This window comes from Lissotriton helveticus, chromosome 9, assembly GCF_964261635.1.
Source record: "Lissotriton helveticus chromosome 9, aLisHel1.1, whole genome shotgun sequence".
NCBI classification, from domain to species: domain Eukaryota; kingdom Metazoa; phylum Chordata; class Amphibia; order Caudata; family Salamandridae; genus Lissotriton; species Lissotriton helveticus.
This window is the reverse complement of record NC_136070.1, coordinates 261,551,075-261,568,971: the sequence shown is the minus strand read 5'-3', so window position 1 is coordinate 261,568,971 and position 17,897 is coordinate 261,551,075. Positions and strand designations below refer to the sequence as shown.

The 17,897-nt window shown below is 41.8% G+C and overlaps 1 protein-coding gene across 6 annotated transcripts in view; it reads right to left on the bottom strand.

The window, feature by feature from the left end:
* The window catches only part of TTLL5 (tubulin tyrosine ligase like 5), a 1,026,293-nt gene that overhangs the window by 697,973 nt on the left and 310,423 nt on the right, over positions 1–17,897 (bottom strand). For all 6 annotated transcript variants that reach the window (XM_078659928.1, XM_078659931.1, XM_078659927.1 and 3 more), the window contains exons 16-17: positions 4,150–4,211; positions 2,822–2,904 (exon numbers count right to left, since the gene is read on the bottom strand). In XM_078659928.1, coding sequence (XP_078516054.1) covers positions 2,822–2,904; positions 4,150–4,211 — 145 coding nt within the window. The remainder of the gene's footprint in view (positions 1–2,821; positions 2,905–4,149; positions 4,212–17,897) is intronic.

The following is a 17,897-nucleotide window of genomic DNA, read 5'->3' as shown; positions in this document are numbered from 1 at the left end:
CACCTGCTATAAAAGGTCTCAAATAAATCATGGAGCAGCCGGTACAGAGTTTGAAAATGACACTGGGAAGCAGAGGCATGGGAGGGGCATTCATAAAGGAACATGCTCTTCCAATTCAAGATTAAGGTATCCATTATAGATTTGGAATACCCATCCAGGAAACATCCAAGAGTGCTGTTGTAGTTTTGTCTAGTTACAAACAGATTCACCCCAAAATATAGCTTAGTGGACTTATGCATTTATTGAAGAGGGGTGTGTGTAACCAGAAGGTTGCATGTTCGAATCCTTTTAGGTTCACTGACATTTCCAAACTTTTACGGTCAATAAAATAAGTACAATTGAATTGGGTAATAATTAACAGCTGTTGTCAGAGGTGACAAATGCTAGAGTGCACTGTATACGTGTTGCTGTTCTTGTTATCATTAACGTTATTATTTTATCTACGTCAGTCAGCTCATCCACTAAAGAGGTAAGCATAAAGAGACAACCAATCTAATTAGTTTGTTTCTTGGGCTACCCCACCAGCTGCACAAAAAAAAAATACTGAAGTAGCTGCTTTGTATTCTTAGAAGAAGCTCAAAGCAGAGATGATGTCCTCCAAACTGTACACAGCTGAATCAGTGAGGACCTTCCAATTAGTTTGTTATTTAAGACAGCTTCAGCAGGTAATTGCCACCTAGCAAATCTAAGGCAGAGTTGCTTAAAGTAAATGTTTAGGCTATTAAATAAAGCTACCTTGATGCAGGAGGTTATCAATCTCACTTCCCTTTGGAGACATCACCCCATTTTTATTTTATTTATTTAACATTCTTATATAGTGAAGTTGCTGTCAAGCACAGCCCTAATGAAAAAATTCTATTAGCTGAGAACCCATGATTAGTTCCCCCGCATCGACTAAAAACCCAAGACTATAAAGCAAGGAGGGGAATCAGTGAGGAAATCAGATGCCTTGTGTGGTGAAGGAGTATTTACCAATCATCGGAATAAGGGAAGGTATGGAATTGTGGTGGCACTTGAAGGCTGCAACCACAGAAATCACCATGGGAAAGAACTGCAAGACTGAGTATGGCCAATAGGGGTGAATTTGGAATGAGTAATGATAACTCCCAAACAACAAATCTCTGTAACCCCCAATGTGTGAGATCACAAAAGTGGTCATTCTTGGAACCTGAAACATACAGCCATGACCCACTTGCACCTCTGAAAACATGTGCCTCCATGTCCTTCAGGGTGCATCCCTTAGTCCCACTCTTTTCAACACCTACATGACACCCCCGACCAACACTGTCAGATCACACAGACTCAACATCATATTGTATGCAGACGATACTCAACACATCCTCTCCCTCTCCAAGGACCCCACCACCACCAGAAGCAGCTCCCACAGATTCATGACGAGCATCGCCAAATGGATGAAGAACAACTGATAAAACGACAAACAGTGTTTTATTTACATGTCGGTACTGATAAGATGAATGCACTATGGTAGCCAGTGATAAATAGTCAAGCGAGCAACTGAGGAAAATAGAATCTTGGGATTTTGGGAAGAAATTTGTTCATAAGGACTTCTTTGACTTCCTTCTTGAAGGATATGATCGAGGGATTCGTTCTGACTTCTTGTGGAATCTCTGAGTTTCAGAAGAAAATAAGTTACTTACCTGTAACTGTGGTTCTCCAGTATTGGAATCTTTCATAGATTCACATGCTTGAATCATTCCTTGTCATCAAGATGGGACTCCCATCTCGACGATGGGGAATGGTTCAAGCATGTGAATCTAATGAAAGTTCCAATACTGGAGTACGAAAGGTTTTTTAGCTTCTGGATGATCTGGAGCCGCCAGAGATTCCGAAATTCTGGACGAGATATCTAGGGGTATTGTAGTGGAGGGCTTTATGCGTCATACACGTGGAACTGCTAGTGGCCGAGAACCATACAGGACCAGAGTTTTAAAGTACCTTGGCCTTTGAGAAAACAAAACAATATCTCAGAATGGCTCAACCAAAAACAAGTTCATGCTACTAACTTTTGGAATGAAATGTAAAATACATTCTTGCCCTGAACAAGAGACGTTCTATTGTTCAAGTTGCGAAACACGTTTGATATTTTCTGCAAAAACTAAATGAAACAATCCAATATTGATGGCTTGTTTGCTGTAGTGAGAAATTCAAAAATGTAAAACAATATTGCCCTCACCCAATCTGGTTTTCATATATCGATTTGGAGTGTTATGAGTCGGTATACTGCCCTTTTGAGGACACCTTGCCAGTCAGTTATTAGAGTTAACTCTTATCTTCTTGAATCTCTATTAGCTTATAACGTTAACACGGCTTTGAGAACTTCAAGCAGTCAAACAAGCTACATATCTTTTTAATGTGTCACAAGAGAGATTACAGCCAGGGTAAAAAAACGGGTGAGAAAAGCTGACTTGGGAAAAGAAAAGCATACACCACTCTTTTAGCAAGCTATGGTCCAAAACAGCAACTTTAAGATAATGTGAAAATGACAGAAAGAAATACCATACCTATTGGCCCACATTTAAACTGCTTTCCTTCATATAATCTCATAAAGAACACATCTTGAAGGCTAGTACAATTTGATCTTCCAGACAAAATTGCCTTATTTTCCCTCGTGTACATGCAATATATAGCCATAAAGCTGAACCCAAAAAAAGAGGCATTTCAGATGGAGAATTTATGTCTCCTCGTTTCTTCCTTTTTTCTCGCAGTCATTTTATCCATGCTTTGCCTTTCAACCCCACTGTTTCTCTCTTGCCAGATGCACATGTGTTAGTTAGTGGCGAAGGACCCCAATGATGCGTACCTGTTGCTTCTGCAGCAGGTTCCGCTTGGCCTCGAGTGGGGCGTTCCGGCCAGGACGCTGTGAAGGATCATGGCAGACTACACCTGAAGTGGCACAGAGAAGAACACTGTTACCATCACCAGATGCAATTGTAAGGGGTAGATCACATGAAATGAAGACAACAGTTCACTCCCTCTTACTTTCATATCACAAGGAGGAGAGGACACTATTCACCACACCCAACCCTGCTGTCAACAACACTACACTCCCTCTTTTCCAACTCAACCTTACAGTCAACCTTACACTCTTCGCTGTACCAAGTACTGCAGTTTAAGCAGCCAAGAGAACAAAATGGCATGTAGACTTCAAGCAATAACGGCTAAGGCACTCGACCTCGGACCTGGGGATCTGGGTTCGAGTCTCGGTAACGACGCCAAAAACCCCCTGTGATTCTGGGCAAATCACTTAATCTCCCCGTGCCTAAAATGAAAGTGTGTCCTCATGTAACGTAACTTGTGCTATGTAAAGCGCTCTGATAACTGATTCGGTTCGGTTCTAGTTCGCGCTATATAAAATTCTGCAAAAAAAAAAAAAAAAGCAATCACTGGTAACTGTCCAAACTATCTGGCATCACTAACATTCCAATTCTAAAGAGTTAGACAGTGAATAAGAAACTGGATCCGTCAGAATGACTTTTAATAGGACTCCGTACTGGGAAACTGAAGAGAAAAATAGAAATGAGTGCTCGCTTATGATCGACTGTTCTACATCCAACGCTAAATTCTCTTTGTGAATTGCCAAATGGTACCAGGTGGAGTTGGGTGGTTGTGGTGACTGTTTGTCTGTGGAGCAGCTGTGAGGTGGTGCAGCAGTAGGGTGGAGGTGCAGAGGCTAAGCTGCAATGAAGGAGTGGAGTGGTGGTGTAGCAGCTGATGGGAGTGGAGTTGTACAGCATTGGAGCTAGGTAATGATGAGCTGAGCGGTATTATAGCTAGGTACGAAGGAAGGAACGGCAACAGGATGATTCATGGCAACAAGAAGCCTGGAGTGGGCCTGACCAAATCTGGGCTGAGTATAAATAAGACAAGCTTTCATACAATTGCCTTCTGAAACTTCCTCCTTTGAAGTCATACTCAGGTATTCATGATGGATCCTTACTTGAAATGATTTCGATGAAAGTAGAGGATATTTTCCTAAATTAAAAGGATGACCAGCTCCTCTGTAGTTTTAGAGCAGTCACACTGAGATTGAAAAGAAATTCCCAAAAATAATGTTGTGCATCCATGTTTAACTTTTATTCCCAAATGAGAGTTGGAGTGCTTAGTACATACCACAATAGGTGAACTTACCCACAAGTGTAAACATGTCAGACAGCATACTTGCTTTCACCTTCATATCCAAAGGAGCATCACTGTCCACATGTAAGAAGAAGAAATTGGATGATTTCATTATATTTCGCTGGAATGTTTTTTCTATAGCACAGAAGAATTTACAATAGTCACAAACCTAATTCAGTGTATATTATAATAAAGGTAGGGTTTCAACATGGTATGATATAAATGGTGATACATTTTGCAAAATAACAAGCAAGAGTTATGTATGCTATATTGTCAGTCAATGTTATTTTGGAACATATTTTATTTGTATTTGAAGGTTCATACACAATTTTATTCAACATGCAGACATGATGGTGATACCTGGACTTCCCCACTCGGTCCCCTTCCCTCCCACCTGGCGGTGTAATGTTCGTGCAGTTTTGAATTGGATTAATGTCTCGACTTGAATGTGGTGCGGGGGTGGTTGGGTTCCTGGTATGCTTGTTCTTTTTTTTTTTTTATATATATTTTTATTATTATATCACAAGAGGAAAAATATACATATCGGGTGTCATCAAACGAAACACAACACAGCTGCGGACCAGCAAATGAAGTGAAGAAGCACTATACAGTCAGAATCAGCTGAGAAATCAACACCAGCATATAGCAGAAGCAAAAACAATTAAACAGCACCGATCGCAGGCACAGGATATACGAGGTAAACACATGACACCCCGATACGTGGAGACAAAAGCAGGAGAATACGCCACATCTCTTGTGAAGAAGGGAAAAGGGAGATAGAATGGTCATAGAAAATAACAAAGGAAACCTAAGAAACCCCCCCACAACCCCCCACCCTACACCCCTGCAGATGGCTACGACCTAACCCCATTAGCAGTGTGTCTGTCGCCCCCTAAACTACGCCCCAAGGAAGGGGAAAAGTTGGAGGAGGAGAATATTACAAAACAATACGAGCTCCCGGACTCCCATCCCCCCACGAAAAGCTGACACCCCCTACCGTAGTAAGTAGCAAGTTTTAGCAAATCAAGAGACAGCCCGTAGGGGAGCCGCAATCAGAAGAGGACCATCCCACCCGACCCCATTACACTAAGGGGCTAAGATCGGGGGATTCAATATACGCCTACAATGCCTCCCGGTAGTAACATTCAAGGTGGAACCCACACATTTACCGCTCAAATCAATGTCCGCTCAAATCAATGTCTTGGAACAGAAATCGTCCTCAGCCTTGACCCGCACGATCAGGCACACAGTAGTACGTCACCCGAACCTCCGCCATCTTAGAAGAGTCAACAAACCGGAGATGTATGTCGAAATGCACACAGAAGCGAACCCAAAACGAATTTACAAATTCGAGCCCACTGTCTCCAGGTCCCAGCCATGCCGACAAAAACTCTCGAAGTCGCTTCAAGTCCTGTCGCACCAACTCCAAAGAGGGCGAGTGTACCACCCGGATGAGCCCCCACGGTTTCTTCACAGAAGTCGTCAGCCTCGACACATGGCTCGATTGTCCTCTCATCCGTAGCAGTGTCCCACACACTGACACAGTCGGTACAGTCAGTACATGGTCATGAACAGAGACACCTTCCCGAGAATTATATACCCCTCGTAGCTCAGGGACGACCTCCATAAGACCGGGTTCAGTGGACTCCATTACTCTGGCAATACCAATAGTTTCAGGAACAGCCGTTTTTAAATGTCCCCATCCGAGAGCAGCGGCATCCAGTTTACTCCCCAGGACGTGTGTTCTCCGGGCCAAGGAAAGACAGAGACCATCGAGTGCTGCAAGTATCACTCCAAGCGTAAGCTTAACTCCGAGCCGCTCCGTATGCATCAGCACGCCAGCGGATTCCCGGACCGGATTTGGAGAGTCCGCACAAAGGGCATGGCCACCCGGATTATCAGCAGAACTGAGTTCGGGCGCCTCGGAGGAGCGGGTCCGGATCACAGAGGGGTCGACGTGAGGCACCATACCTCGCTCTCGGCTCACGGTCCGTCTCCCGGGCCCCCAGAGACAGACCCCCCAAAGATTAAGGGCAGAACCCGCAAGTCAATCCGTCTGCGTGAGCGGGAGGTCGGAGCTTGGTCAGGATATATCCGCGACCATCAGACCGTCGCCCCTCCGTGCTCCGGCAAAATAACACGCCACTTGCGTCCACAGCAGAAGTAATACACTTCACTCCGGTGCCAAAAACCCCCGAATAGTGAGCTGCGAGATCAGAGCAATCCTCCCCTCCGCTCCGACGGGCCGGCTCCTCCTCAGTTTTATGGCCGATGTTATAGAACCGATGGCCGGCTGCACTCGTACTCGCGGCCCCGCTGATGCGGGCAGCAAACTTCGGGGCGACGTTACAGCGCACTCAGAGTAGTAGAACCTTCGGGGTTACACGAGTCGGCAGCATTCCAATTCAGCTACACGGGGGCAGTGCGCAGGCACAGGATGGTTGGCAGGATTGTGCAGCAGGATTAGGAGGGTTACGGAGCCGGGAGCCTAAGCGGCCATCGCGGTCGCCATCTTGGCTCCTCGGTATGCTTGTTCTTTGATGATTTTGCCCGTTCCCAGGTCTGGTCATCCTTTGGTCTTATTTTGAATACGGTGTCCTCTGCCTTATACCCAGATATGACCATCCTCACCATATTTACTTGAGTTTTTTGGGGCATAACTTTCCCTTGTATATTCATTTTTCCATTGCGTAGTATACGTTCATTTCCTGTTCCCAGTCTCGCAGTCGTGGGGCTACTGTGCTTACCCATTTCTGTGCAATTTACTGTTTCGCCAGTAGGAATTTGAGGTTAACTAAGGCTTTCTTGTAGGGTGTGATATCGGAGTCCCTCCATATTCCCAATAACATCAATGAGGCCTGGCTTTTGATGTGTTTCAGTGGTTTCTTCGTATCTGTTTTACACCCTTCCCCAAATAATTGTATCTTGGGGCAGTCCCACAGTGTATGTAAGAAGGACCCCTGGTGTCTACAGGCGCATAGGCGTGTATTGTTTGCGGCTTTGCCTATTTTATGTAAGAGTGCCCTGGTGTAGTACACTCTATGTAGTATTTCAAGTTCTATCAGACAAAAACGTGCCTTGATCACTTCTTCCCTGGGAAATTTCAGTGCCTCCCTTCAGCAGTCATCATCCAGCTCCCCTCTATCAGTTTGCCATTTTTTTAGGTCGAGCCTAGAGTCAGCACGTGTGCGCTGCTCTGCGAGACTTGTTGTAGTAAAGTATGGAATAGAAGCCCCGCCCACATTTGTCATTGGCTTGTGTCATTGTCCTTCGTAAATGCTGGCTTCTGATTCGTAAATAGGCTTGTTAGTCCCTCCTTAGTACCGCCTTGTTTTAATTTGTAACCTCCCATGGCAACTGACCCTTTTACTTCGGTTGTAACACGGTACGTGTTTTTTAGCCTATTAAGCACTATTTTTTGCTTTGTCTCTGCTCATGTACCAGCACAGTGGCTGCTTCATGGATTCCACACTGTATGTTTTGGATTTTCCTTGCTCTGTCAAGTCAAGTCAAGTCAAATGATCTTTATTCGGAATAAAAAATCCATAAAAGTACATACAAAATACAACAAAAACAATTAGATACAATAATGACATCTGGAAAACAAGTCTAAGAACGGTCAAGCAAGATCAAATTTCAATTTCATATCTACACACAAATTTTGTCCCTTCATATTATATTAAAAACAGCGTTATACACAAGTTAAAAATATGCAACTAAAAGATTCTCTAAAACGCATAAAAGAGATGCAGTGTGCAATTATTCTGCCTCAATATTTAAAGTGACTCGTGATCTGACAGCAGCTTTAAGAAAGCAGCTCACCCTGAATATAACTTCATCTGATCCCAATAATAAAAAAGACCTCAGGGCTAATTTAAAATTAGTCAATTCATGTTTTCTGCAATAAGGCATTAAATAATGGGCGGAAAGTTTTTTTATAAAAACCACAAAAGAACAAGAAATGCATAAGGCTCTGTTTCATATTAGGGTTACATGGACAATTTAGAGTTTCTAGGTTTTTATTGTAACTCAAAGGGAAATTTAGTAAGTTTACTATACTCCCATCTCGGAAACGAAACAGTAAACCCCTATTCCACCTACCAAGGTGCAGACGTAAATACCTATATGGTGGGCCAGGATGTTTAATGTGGGGTTCAGAATAGCCCATATATTTTGTAACAGTGCATTTAGTCAAGTTCTTCCTTTCCCGCTCCTCTCTATACAGGTCATATAGTGCCCTAAGAATAATGGTCTTATGGGAACGATTTATTAAACTTGGTGTAGTGAACAGAGAGCCCTGCCCTACACTTTCAAGGCAATCTTTTACCGCTTTTAACCATGGTATACAGGATGCCCTGTCGCATTTTAGGCAATCTAAAATTATTTCACGGGTCAGGATGGCAGCCGGGTTATTCCATATCCTTAGCCAAAAGAGTGCTGGTCTGGATCTTACAAAGTCCTCTATGTATGGGATGTTTAATTCGTTATGGCACACATAGTTAGGGGAACAAATGACCTCCCCCAGCACCTTCCGGCAGAACCTATTTTCTTCCGTTTGGATATGGGAGCAGTTTGTATAACCCCAGACCTCCGCGCCATAGGTGCCAGTTGGCATGCATTGGGTTTGATAGATCTTAACTAGTGGTGTAATTACGTCTGCGTGGTTGGGTTGTCTCAAAGAAATAACACAATTTATGGCTTTACCCAACTTATTCCTAGCATAAGATACATGTGCATGCCACGAACCAGTGTTTGAAAATAACAACCCCAATCCTTGCTCTGTCAAGTACAGCATGTCTAATGCCGTTTTATGTATTTATGAACTGCGCTGCTTTGACTTCAAGGGCGGGCCTTAATTTATTTATAAACGGCATCGCTTTCAATTTAGATTTACGAAGCTGAGGTGAGCGCCGAGCTTCAACATACTCCTTTGTTTCTGCACGGCGCCGGCCAACCAGTGTGGATTTACAGCAAAGCCCCTCCCCTCGCCTCACTCCCGTGCCAAGGAGAAGCGTGCAACAAAAACAGAAAGCAAGCATTTACAATGCAATAGGTTTCACATTTGCGCAAGTTTAAGCTATTAGCACTGTAAATGACAATGCCTTTTATTTATGTTTGAAAAACCAAAACATAAATAAAAGGCATTATTATTTACAATGCCAAAAGCTCAAACTCGCATAAATGCGAGACCTATTGTATTGTAAATGCTTGTCCTTAATTGGGTTAGTTCTCTCTGCGTGTTGTTCATTAGCGATTTGTATGCAACAGGAAATTGCCTTGGCTGTCATATGGCCATCTAGCAGCCTTCTCTACAGGGGGGAGTCTTCTCTGGTTTCTGCCTCCGAGGTGATCCGTGCCTGCAGTGCATGACATAACTGCAAATATTTAAATATTTGTGTGGGCGCCATGTCATATTCATCCCCAAGTATTCAAATAGGACTGGGACGCTGGTGTCCCATACGTCCTCTAAGGTAGAGAAGCTAATATTGTCCCATTGTTTAAACCCCGGTGTGGTTGTCACTGAGCCCGGGCCCATGCCCAGCTACAGGGGTTTTTGGTCTCAATCTTGTTTCCCATTCCATTTTCCTCTGTAACTTGCACCAAGATGAAAGAACCTATATTGTCACCACCGGGGCACTTGTGCCTATCTTCCCACTTTATACTATGTGGATATATCCTTTTTCGCCTGGTGCTTCGCGGTTATGTCAAAATGCTGGGTCGTCTTATGGTGTGCAGGCCCATTCATTCACTATACTGACTTGGGCTTCTTCTGAGTATTTGCAAATGTACAGTAGTGCTATTCCGCCTTCGTGTGTGGCTCTTTGGAGGGTGTGGAGTGCTATACGTGGTGGGCCATTCAGCCAGATCAAGGATCTTATTAGCAGACTCCCTAAAAAAATAAGGCTGAACTATATATCGTCTCTTCTCCATCATCTCATGTGATTATCCTTGGAAGCTAACTGCAATGCTAGCCCAGTCCCCTTGCCAAAAGATCCTTTGTTATTTCCACTCCAGCTTTGAGCATTCCTGCAGAAGGGAGACACTTGAACCTTTCTCTGTCCAGTGCTCAGCTGACTATCTCAGTTCAAAAGATATGAATGCTGTGCACCTCATCTGAGGAGCTTACAGTCTCTCTCTTTGCGTTGTAAGCCACCACATGCAATGAGAACCCAGTTAGGGACTGCTCAATGTGCAAAGTCAAAATAGCACCAGATTCTAGCAGAGATAAACGAGGGCAACCATGAGAAAAAGCGGATTTTCCTTAGGAAAAACAGATTTTACAACACTCATGCTTAAAAAAACTATATTTCATACTAAAAGTAGTAATTGTAATTGCTGAGGTACTGCAATGATCCTGGGTAGAGGGAAAAACCTAAAACAAGGTAAAAATTAGTTAATTCACTAACTTTATGTGAAGTCAATGCCTTTTCAGACAACACATTTAAAGAAATTAGTTAAAAATGTGCCTTGGCTCAGTATTTTCCATTTTTTGAAAGCGTGATTAAGGAAAAATAGGAACGGTGCCTCCGAAAGAAAATGTTTTTTCGTTGGCCTGGCGCTTTCCTTCCACTCAGTACAGGAGCCCACAGGTTTCGTGCCAAGATGTTAAAGCAGAGACTGTGTTTAAACTCTCATAAATAAAGTGATCTTGTCTCATGTATTTCTCAAATAGCAGAGATATAAATCAATATGGTACTCCTACGCTAAACTGCCCTTCTTGCAGATGTACCTGAAAGAAGCCAGAGGGGTGCAAAATCATAAGCAGGTCATCATAAAGAGGCAACATGAACTATTTTGTACTTTGATAAAACTGCTTCTGCATGAAAATATACCTGCAAAAACTTTATTTTGTACGTTCTCCTCCACCAAAACTAGCGAAAAACTACTAACACCTTTCCATTTGTTTTGTCGAACTAAAAAATCTTCACAAAGTAAATGTGTGCTTTTTCTCCAAAGCAACATTGTTCTTTAAGCAATACGTAAACTTCATGAAATGCGTGCGATTAATTGAATTACACAAAATTCACAGCGCAGGATGTTCTTTCATTTCTCACAATAGTCCATTCATCAGCATGGCCTGAGCACACTTGCTATCTGGCGTCAACTACCACCTATTGCATAAACTCTGGCAGGGCTCGTGCCTTGCCGTTGGCTGCAGAAAATGCTGCGTACATGTCAGGCTGAAGGGCAGGCTGCTTTGCGAGTACACACTACATGTGCATTAGTGAGGCCAGGACCGCCAGACTGCTAAGCAAGGTACAAAGGAGTGCGAAGTGGAGAAGCCACTAAAGCTATCTTGGCCCTTATTACTTGGGCATGAATGAGGCTCGTGAGGAATGCCACACGTTTAGCATTATAAAATAAAACAAGCATTGGCATAGCCAATAGGTCTCGCCTTTGGGACATTGTAAATAAAAAAAAACTGAAGTGTAAGACTTCACGTTTACATATACTGCATCCTAAATACGAAGTAAATGTAAACGTGAAGTCTTATACTTCAGTTTTTTTTTTTTACTTACAAGGTCCCAAAGACATTTGACTTACTCTTGCATTCCCTATCCGTATTTGCTTTGGTGTGTTTCTGTCGTGTTAAGAGTCACTCCTATGTAGCTGTGTGAGTTCAGGTTGTGGGTGGGCCACGGATGAGATCTGTGGAGTTCAGATAGAATGCAAGCACATTTATCACAGTGCTGGTCACTGGGACATAAAGGCGTCAGATAGGGTGACCACATTTTCAAAACCCAAAACCAGGACATTTCACAAAAATAGAAGAAGGACTACAGTTTCACATCGATCAAAGGGCACAGAATGATTTAATAACGACGCTTATCAATGTAGAAAATACACATATGAAGGCACTAAGGGAAATAAGTTAAATACAACTTGTGCACAGACTATTGTAAGTCCTAATTAGATTGGTTTATGAAAAGACTGGTACCTAATTCTGCAGTAGGACACATAAAAGTTTGTGCAGTTGCCCTTTCTGAAAACCAGGACAGTATTTGGTAAATTTGGATTCAGCAAGGAAAAATGATCGAAAACTGGGACTGTACTGGCAAATCCAGGTCGCTTGGTTACCCTGTGTTTGGAATACATACTCATTCAATCCTTGGCCTCTCTGCAGATTGCACAGAGCCTTGAGCTGCTGTGCCAATTGTACTTGCAATTATGTGCAAAAGAATGTGATGGAGGTACACAGCTGTCAAGAAATTGAAAGAGTGAAAGTCAAAGAAGCATGCAGAGTTCTGTGAGTGGGTGCATTGTGAGTGTGCGAGGAGATTGGTGGAACGAGGAAGATGCAAGAAAGTATACACTGGAGAGAGTGAAAAGGGTGTTGCAGGGAAAAGGGAAGAGGTGTGAGATATGCGCATGGGTACATTTGTCGTGTTCGCCTCTTGTGGGTGACTCGCCCAGTTTTTTTTGTGGCCCCTTGTGTGCCGCTCTAAAAATCGCATCTAGAGACGCCAAGCGTGAAAGGAAACAGGAGCCCACCAGGGAGCGACGCTCCTCATCACGGTCGTGTTGACGCAATTGTTCCCATGAGCAGTAGATATATCATATTCTTCCACCCCCCAAACATTCGGTTTCCCACGTAAAACAACCGCCCACCCCTGACGGTATATTAGTGGACTTATGCAAACCCTGCAGGGATGTGCGTTTAACTTCATAATCGCAGGTTCAAACCTGTTGGATAACACCACCATTTCATTCTTCAGATGACGATTCAGAGTACCCGGAGTCTGCAAACAGTAAACATCGATTACCTGTGTTTTTGTTTTCTTTGTTTGCAGTTTTATACAGCGCAAACTCAACCCAAAGTATGGTATGGATGCTTTACATGAATGTGAAAAACAAGGACCCCCTGAGAAATGAATACATTTCAATTCTTGGGACAGGGAAATATAATTTGAGTGAGAAAACTTCCTAGGCAATTTCAATCAGTCAATGCATATATCTGGACATAAATCAGGGGAAAGTAAACAACAAGAATCATGTAAAGAGGCATAGTATTTTTAATTATATTAAAAAGACAAAGTTAAAAACAACATTAGTTACACATTAAAAAAATTGATTTTTCATTTCAATTCAATGAAATATACAGAATGTATAAAAGTGGCAATTTTATGTTCTTTATCAATTGTATCGATGCGCGTTTCGGCGTAATCAAACCGCCTTCTTCAGCAAAAGCCACTGATTTACCTAAAAACAGTAATAAAAAACATTCAAAATTGTTGCTAATTGACATTAATAAACGTATCATATTTTAACATTTAAACAAACTTACTCTATCCAAATGGATGCATTAGCAATTGCTATTTAGCATATCAACAATGTGATTAATTTACATAATTCAGATTTACTAAACATTCCCTAGTAGACATAATCTAATGTCTACATATAATGACATAATAATTCATTGCATGTAGAGAAGGACAATATCTAAGTGCTCATATCAAGACATGTTATCAAGGAAAGTTGAATAGCAAAAAAAGTCCATAGAACGAGACCCAAAGAGAGTGCCCTACATTCAAGGTTATCAATACCAAACCACCGAACTTACTTCATATGTTGTAATAGAGAAAGGCTCTATGTGGATAGATCAAACGAGACTTAAGACGGACCTTAGGGCAAATTCCTTAAGTTCCTCCAAGTAAATCTGAAATAAAGGTATCGATGTGAAATGTAAGTGATCAAATGTAGGGAGGAGGAGTTAAGGTCCATTCAGTTCCCCATTCTAAATTCGATTAATCAAAAAGGAGAATGGACACTTGTAACTAGTAGACCATTGGCTGTCGTGGAACACCCTCATAAACACTGGTGGATATATGCGGTGTATATTTTTCTCCGCCCCACACTCAGGGTTATGGCATAGTCATCGGGTGTCCAATTATTGTGTGGTATGCCAGCCTTATCCAAGGCGACCTCTGGTCTAGATAGCAGTGTCTAGGTATTTCAAAGACACCTCCAGAGGGAGGGTGAAGTGCCCAAAAAAGGGAAAAAGTGATACACAAATCATAAATTAAAAAACAAATTCTCTCCAACACTGGAAACTTTAATATAAAAGGAGATATATTGTTATTAAAAATCAGTTGGATATAAGGATCAATCGAGTTACTAGATTGCCTTTTATCTATCAGTAAGCGGTCGACATGTTTCTGCTCTTTTGGCCCAGCCGGGTCTATAGAGCATTCGTCAGGACAAATACAAAAACAATGATGTACTTACACAACTTGTGTAGGTTTCCTTACGGTGTGTGTATTGTTAGACAACACTCGTTAAGAACTCTATTTGGGTTCCTGAAATATAAAGCACAACACAGAAACACAAAAAAAATCTCTTCATCTCTAGGTTACTTAGAGGTATCTATCTATGTCCAAATTGAAGAACAATGATGTGCACCAAATTATGGGCATATATATGTGGGAGAGAAAGCAACAGGAGACACAGATGTGACGCATGAGGTCTATGATATTTGTGGAGATGAAAAGCCATCGATTTTTCCTTAACATACTCTGTTCAGTTATTATTCCTAAATAACAGGTACAGAAAGTGCGAGTATGCTCACTCATAGTCAATTACAAGTTAATTAATGTAAAAATGGCAATATTACTGTAGTAAATATCATGTTGTATGGAGGGTGAATCCTTAATAGGTGTAAATAAATCTCTAGAGATTCTCACTTGAGGCCACACAGCATTATCGTGAAAATGATCATGATTGGGTGTGTCGAGGATGTTAGTTTTAAACACATATCTTAATGTATAGGATTCCGTTCATTTGTCTCCTACATAGATATATACAATGTGGTAAATGGGGCGCTTAGTACTCGGAAAATAGTTATAAACCCAGTTCAAATATACGCGCTTTTATATGAACAGAATCTCAGACTTTATCGTTTTTTAGAAAGAGGAAAAAGTTACCATAACGAAGATATTTACTAACTTCCTCAGGGTGCGTGGGAAGTCAATGTTACCCGAACTGCAAAAGGGTAACATAATTATTCACACGTTTGGGCTACTTACTCGATCAAAAAGTGTGGTGGGATCTGATTCAGCCGCCATTCTTACCCGCATGTTGCCGGAGTTATGACGTCTTGTGCTGGCTCTGCCCCTGGGTAGGCGGAGGTCAGTTCCTGTTCCTCTTTTAACACGCAAAGGAGTGGAAGTAGAAAGAGGAATGTAGATGTTTGTTTTTACTGCGACTATGAAATAATTGCTTTGGCGTATTTTTCTCACATCTACTTGATATCAGCATTTGTTCTTATTAATGCGGAGGAATTCTCGTTCAATATCTAATATGTCGATATAGTATCTTAACATCATCCATATATTAGAGAAAACCAAGGTACAATAATGTATTCCCTGCCATCACTGTTCAAAGATCTAATATCACATAAGTAGTATGTGTTTTGATTATATAAGGATTGATGTCTGGTAAATCTTTATAACACACAAGGGAGTGGAAGTAGAAAGAGGACTGTAGGTATAAGTTTCTACTGCGGTTACCAGATTAAGAAATACTTACTCTGGCGTATTTCTCTCACATCTAAATCCTATCGACATTTTTTTTATCAATGCGGAGGGAATTGTCGTGTAATATCTGATATATCGACATAGTATCTTAACATCATCCACATTATCTTAACATCATCCACATTATAGTGAAAACTAAGGTACAATCATGCATTCTCTATCATCACTATTCAGAGATCTGGTACCTTATAAGTTGCATGTTTTGATTCTATGAAAAGTGATGCCATGGTACATCATCATTTAGACCTGTGACATGGGTTAGGAGGCGGTTCACCCACCTCTGTTCTTTTTCAAAAAGTATTTTCTCAGCATTTGAGGTTTTATAAGTCAGCATCTCTAGCACTGTCCATCTCAGATCATCACAGGTGTGTCCTACCTCCACGAAATGGTTGCACAATTTTGTAGTGTTTTTCTTCAGTCTGATGTTACTGCGGTGTTCTCCTATTCTCACCTTGATTTTTCTGCAGGTCATGCCCACGTACTTCTTTTGGCATGGACAGCTCACTAGATATATTACATGGTAAGAGTTACAGTTTGTATGCTGTCCCTGAGTCCATAGGAGGGTTTCAGTGAGTTGTAATGTTTTCGTTGTGTTAGTTAGTTTACAGACTACACAGGTCCCGCAAGGGTAATGTCCGGTGACAGGCATCATCTTCATATCTCTTTCTGATGTTATCTGCATTCTTTTTAATGGCCGCGTGTGTACTAAAGTGTCTTTCAGGTTTTTTGTACGTTTATTCGCGAACCTTGGTCTTGGCCAGTCATGTTTTCCTGATGTAATCATTCCCCAGTTTTTTTTAATTAATTTTTGGACTTCATAAGTTGCTGGACAATATGTTGTTACACATGTCACTAGATCTTTCACAGGTTCTTTGGCATGGCTCCGGAGAAGGCAATCTCTGTGTTGGTGTTTTGCTCGTTTGCGGCATCTGGAAATTGTCAAGTCTGTGTAGTTCCTCACTTTTAGTTTTTGACTCAGTTCTAGTGCTTGTTGTTTATAGTCACTCTCTTTGCTGCAGTTACGTTTGAGCCTCAGGAATTGGCTGTAGGGGAGATTGTCCCTCAAGGGTTTAGGGTGATAGCTATTATATGACAGTAAGCTGTTCTTGGCCGTTGGCTTCATGAACATTTTTGTTTCTAGTTTCCCTTGCTCTGCAAAAATGGTCAGGTCAAGAAAATCAATCTGTCGGTTGCTTGAAATGAAGGTAAATTTCAGCCATCTATCTCTCCCCTTAAGCCACTCTATGAATACATCCAGGTCTTTATCTGTATGCCAGATCATAATGATGTCATCTATGTAACGCTTCCAGTATAATATACTGGAAACGTGTGGGTTATTTTCATTGAGTACATGATTGCTCTCAAACTGACTCACGTGGAGTCCAGCCACTGAGGGGGCAAAGGCACTAACCATGGAAGTCCCATGGCACTGTAGAAAAAGATCACCGTTGTATTCAAAGAAGTTTTCTCTTAAAGCTATTCGGCAGCATTCCAATACAAAATGTCTCGGAGTAGTGTGAGTCCAATTCTCCATGTACAATAGGTCTTCTATCATCTGTAGAGTGTCTTCTTGAGGGAGACTAGTGTACAATGACTCTACATCTAGCCCTACAAGTAACATAGTATTCGAATCGAAGTCTTTTCCTACAATTTGTATTAAAAGATCACGCGTATCTTTCAGATATGTGGGAGTCTATTGCACTAAAGGTTTCAAATATTCATCAGCAAACTTGGAGAGAGGCTCAAGTATCGAGCCTATCCCCGAGACTATCGGCCGTCCCGGAGGGGGCAATCACCTGATCACCTGATCCTTACAAAAGATGGATATAACCAACAATGTCTATCCTTATTGTCAGACACGAAGTTCTATAAAAAACTGGACACAGACCCCACAGAAAGGTTAAGGAACACTGTGGCGATTATGGTACATGAAGCAGAACTGAATAGGTGGATATCTAAAAAGGAGGCTGATTTCCTAACCCCAAAAGAACCGAAAACTCCTTTCTTTTATTCACTACCCAAGACTCACAAAAACAAATCGCCCCCTCCGGGACGGCCGATTACCTTCATTTCAAGCAACCAACAGATTGATTTTCTTGACCTGACCATTTTTGCAGAGCAAGGGAAACTAGAAACAACAAGCATTGGAAATGCAATAGGTCTCGCATTAGAAAAGTTGGAGCTATTGGTCTTGTAAATGATTTTTTTTTATTTATGTGTTGTTTT